General features: G+C 39.4%; 1 protein-coding gene across 1 annotated transcript; it reads right to left on the reverse strand.

The window, feature by feature from the left end:
- Nucleotides 1-2,790: 2,790 nt before the first annotated feature.
- Nucleotides 2,791-4,706, reverse strand: LOC149840391 (uncharacterized). Its single transcript, XM_090004420.1, has 2 exons — nt 4,407-4,706; nt 2,791-3,417 (listed from the first exon to the last, which is right to left on the reverse strand). The coding sequence occupies exons 1-2, from the start codon at nt 4,652-4,654 to the stop codon at nt 3,018-3,020; spliced, it is 648 nt and encodes a 215-aa protein (XP_089860546.1). The 5' UTR covers nt 4,655-4,706; the 3' UTR covers nt 2,791-3,017.
- Between the last annotated feature and the right edge of the window lie 239 nt (nt 4,707-4,945).

Here is a 4,945-nt window from a genome sequence, read left to right on the forward strand (position 1 = left end):
GGTAGGGGTGGGCAAGGGCCAGCCGGGCCCGCTAATGGACCAGTACGAAAGCCCAGTTCGGGATGCCCCTTTGGGAAAACTCTGGCCCACGGCCCACCGTGGGCCTAATTGAGCCAGGTCGGGCCTATTATATAAATATGTTTTATATTATTTATATACACACACGGGCCGAGCTGTGTTCTTGTAGAATATATACCCTCCAGTTTTTTCTCAACCTCATAGGGGTCTGCCCATAGTGACAAAAGTCTAAAATGGAAAAAATATGGGCCGCAAAAAACTGGAAAGAAATTGGAAATATTTTAAAAATCTTATGTTTTTCGGGCAATACAAATTAAGTAAAAATATAAAAATTAAATTTTGACAAGAAAATATAAATAAAAAATATTCAAAAATAAAAACCACAGATTTTTCTTGATAATTAGCTTATAGAAACATAAATATCACGTTCAAAATGCCATATTTATGTTTTTGACAAAACACTCGCTAGAAGTTAAAAATATCGCATGAAATTGCTGTTTTAACTTCCGGATAATTTCTTGCGATATTTTTGTGAGATTTTCATAAATCTCGCAAGTTTTGTCACTGTGGGTCTGCCTAACACCAATTCATAAGGGTCTGCCTTGAAAAAAAAAATATTCCTGTTTTCGTCGTCACTAGAAGATTTTATGAAAGCTCTTGCTCTAAGGGTAACAAGATATGCGCTTCACCTCCTAAGCTGGAAGTAGGGGTGGGTGTCAACGGGTCAGGTTTACTCAGACCCTACCTGGACCAAACCCTATAGGGTCCAGGTATGGTAACAAATAAGATGACCCGATTAAGACTCGGGTACATCACTGAAGGTCTCAATAATACATTGATCCAGGTATAGTTTGCGAAATTTTATACCAGACCTGAGCCCATCCCAAGTTCCGATTAAGAGCCTGCATTCTTGTCGGGGCCGCCTGGTATGATTTCTCTTATAATAGACCCAATTATACCCAGGTCCAGACCCAATACCATACCCAAAAATCTGATTCAAACCTGAATCCGAACCAAACCCGACCCATTGACACCCCTATCCGGAAGTGGATTCTTTCCATACCTCTTCCTCCTATTAAGCTTGCGCCTGAAAGTTTAAAGAAAACACGCAAACCAAAGGGAACTGAAAGTGGAGATGCTAAACATTATTTAGTTTATGATTTCTGTTGTTCAGACTGGATTGAGAGGCTTTGGCCTCAAGCTTCTCTTTTTTTGTCTTTGTTCTAATTGCTAACGGGGCTCAGCTTGTCTGGTAGGAGCAGTTAGGGAACGCCACCTTGTATTGGGATGTTGCAAGTTCTACTCCTAATGGTATACTTGTATAACTGGTAGGGGTATGCCTAACCCCAACTCTCTGTTGAAAAAAAAGAGTATGGCTTAAGCTTCTGAATTGAGTTCTCTAAGAAACAAGCAGCTTTGGCGTTTTCTTTCGTAATTTTGCACAATCATAAATCTGTGATAAAGACACTTCGCTTTTAAGCCCGTAACAGCAGCAGTCCTGCAATTATAATGTTAATAAATTTTCTGTCACTATTCCATTCTTCAACAATTATTTACATAGAGGATGGCACAAATACAAAAAATCTGACATGATGTGATCCACTTTATTTCGATCCCAGCCATCCAACCAACTGCTTAGGTCTAGTCCGCAATCACTTGGATGTGGACCAATCTTAGCCATCAATACCCATCTGTTCAATGGCTAGGATCAACATCTGGTCTTGCAGCATCGTACCTCACAGGTTTGGATCCTTTATCCATGTTGGTACCAACACCACAATGATTAGGGAGGGATGTAAATGGTTAGGATTTATGTTGGATATTCAACGGAATCCAAATCTATTTAATCGGATTCAGTAGCCAAAGTTAGATCCAATTAATAATCATGCCCACACTTGGTGTTGAGTGTTGCACACAAATTCAAGTCCGATTTCAAATAAAATCCTATTCCAAATAATGTAAATATCCGATTTTAAGGCAGTTGGTTGTGGATTCAATTTTGGCCGATTCCCATTTAACTTGAAGCCCAACTCCAGAACCGATTATGATAGATCTGGGACTTGGTAATGCCAATATCCAACCCGAGTCTGACATGTTTACATCCTTATCCATATTCAACACATACCATATTGTAGTCTTGCAATCCCTGTCACAAAAGCACCCATTTTGGTGGTATGTTCCAGTCATAGTGACAAATATCGCGAGATTTATGAGAATCTCGTGATAGTATTGCGAGAAATTGCCTGAAAGTTTAAAACAGCTATTTCTTATCAGATTTTCAAAATATCGTGAGATTTATGAAAAAACATAAATACCGTGATTTAAATGTAATATTTACATTTTAAATGGCTATTTATCTTGAAAAAACTGTGCATTTTTATTTTTAAATAATTTGTATTAATATTTTCTTATAAAAAATATTTTTGCATTTTTAATTTATTTTTATTGCCAAAAAAATGCTAGATTTGTGAAAAATTTTAAATTTCTCATGAGTTTTTAAAAAACGAGATTTCGGTGAAAAAAAAGTTTGTCACTATGGTTCCAGGCAATGTTATCAGTGTCAGTTCCTATCGACTTGTACAGAATGATTTACTTGAGTATCGGTATCGGCTCAATAGCTGAATCGGTGGCCCAGGGCCAATGCCGATACTGACAACATAACTTCCAGGTAACACGAGCGGACACAGACACCAACACCCAGATCGCAATGTGCATCCTCGTGTCCACGTATCTTTGTGACATAGCATGCAATTGTACCCTAGTAAAATCCTTCCCAAAGGTGCCAGTCTCGACTTTTTATTAAGCAGTGAGCAAAGCTTCAAGCAGGTTGGCAACATCATTTTTTTTGACAGGCAAGCGGGGGTTAGGCAGACCCTCACCAGTTATTATTCAACGTACCACTAGGGTTTGAACCTGCAACATCTTACTACAAGGAGACTTGCACTGAGAGCTCCAACCAACCACGTGGAGCCCCCCTTGGTCAATATCATGACTTTTTATTACACATAGCTGTCAAAGAGGAGCATGACCTCGTTGACCCTATTGGTCTGCTCGAAGGGAGAGTTGTAGCCCGCAACTGCGTAGCTCTTGATGCCGGCCTGCGCGTCCCAAGGGGTGCCCTTGAGGCTCTTCCTCAGCGCACTCAGCTCTAGGGCCACGTTGGTGTCATTGAGGAACCCATCGAACCGCCTGACCGCAGCGTAGCGGTGACCGCTGGGCCACCGGATGATTCGGACCTCTGCCGAGCTCGGTGGGCTCGTTTGGTACCTCCTGGGGACGTAGAAGTTGACCACGTACGAGGCCGACTTGCCGGTGGTTGGAGAGACTTGAATGAGAACGGGTGCGGTCATGGGAACCTTAATGTCACCTTGGTTCTTCCCTTCAATATAGGCAAAAAGACTGCACAATGGGAGCCCAGAACATGGTCATAAATAATCTATTTTTTGGGAAATTTCTCTGCATGAAATATCTCAGATAAATTGATAATTTTTATTTTGGGCATGTTTGCTTTGGTCATAGGTGGCCATGAACAATCAAAGCTGAGAAAGTAAAACATATGATTGTTGGTCACAAGGCTGATCTTGTGATCAACTTTCACATAACTGGAGGCAAAAACAGATCACAGTTGGGAATCACAATCACAACTTGTACTTTTTATATGTTTCACTGTCCTTGAGAAATTGTTGTCTTATGATTTACAATCACAACATCTTGAGAAAATTCAATAATCACATGGCATTAGCAAACATGCCCTTTTTTTCTCAAGAGAATATTAAGAAAATGTATCTTAGCATATCTTTTAAGTAAAAAGTAAAACCATGTCAAAATGACCAAAATAATGAGTGGCAAAGATTGCAAATCGGTTCCACTCATCCCCATCTTCATACTTAGAACATCATTCAGTTAGTGAAGATCGGCATATAAATCACCAAAATCCAACTTGTGTGCAGGATTTTTTTTTAAGATTAATGGTTGATAGAGCACAAATTTCTGTCATTTAAAAAATAACTTTTTTTCATCAAACGATCCATGTGTTGACGGGGCTCTTGTTTGGTAAGAGCTGTTAGTGCATGTCACCATGTGTTGGGATGTTCCAACTTCAAAACCCAAAATGGTATGTAGTGTAACTGGTGGGGGTCTGCCTAACCTCAGCTTGCGCATAAAAAAATTGATCAAATGGTTGATTCTCATTAAATCGATCATGTTGAATCCATCTATAAGGTCAGATTTGATCCAAACAAGTTGCACCATAAGATTTAAAAGAGGTATAAAGATAGGGGGATGACATAGGGACGAGTAGAACCGAACTGCAACGATTGCGATAAGATCACTATAATATTGCGATGTATTGATATATGTGAAACTGAGTCGACTAGTTATTTACTTACGTGCGGAATCCTTGAAAGGCTGCATCAGTGTAGGAGACACTGCTTATGGGCAGAGTGGAGGCCCATACAGAGGCCTTGTACTGCCTTATCTCGAAGTCCTTGCCCCGATCGTGTGCTACAACATCATAGGAAGGGCACTCTAGGGATGCTTTGCAATTTGCAGCGATGTCATAAGGCTTGTCACCAGCAGGTACAAAGGCCTTGGTGCCATGGAGAGAGAGAAGGAGAAAGAGTATCACAGACATCATGGTGGAGAGAGCTGGAAAAAACTTGCTTCCCTTTGAAAGATGATCTAGTCCTTGGCCTGTATATATATATATATATATATATATATATATATATATATATATATATATATATATATATATATATATATATATATATATATATATAGAGAGAGAGAGAGAGAGAGAGAGAGATTGTGATGCCCTTTTTTTGTTAGAACATGTTAGGATGCTCCAAAAATCATAGTTTTAGGTAGTTTATGCTAGATACGAACCATTATGTGTTTATCATTGTTTATTTAACAGAAAACATGT

Source organism: Nuphar pumila, chromosome 4, assembly GCF_984573655.1.
Source record: "Nuphar pumila chromosome 4, dmNupPumi1.hap1.1, whole genome shotgun sequence".
NCBI lineage: Eukaryota > Viridiplantae > Streptophyta > Magnoliopsida > Nymphaeales > Nymphaeaceae > Nuphar > Nuphar pumila.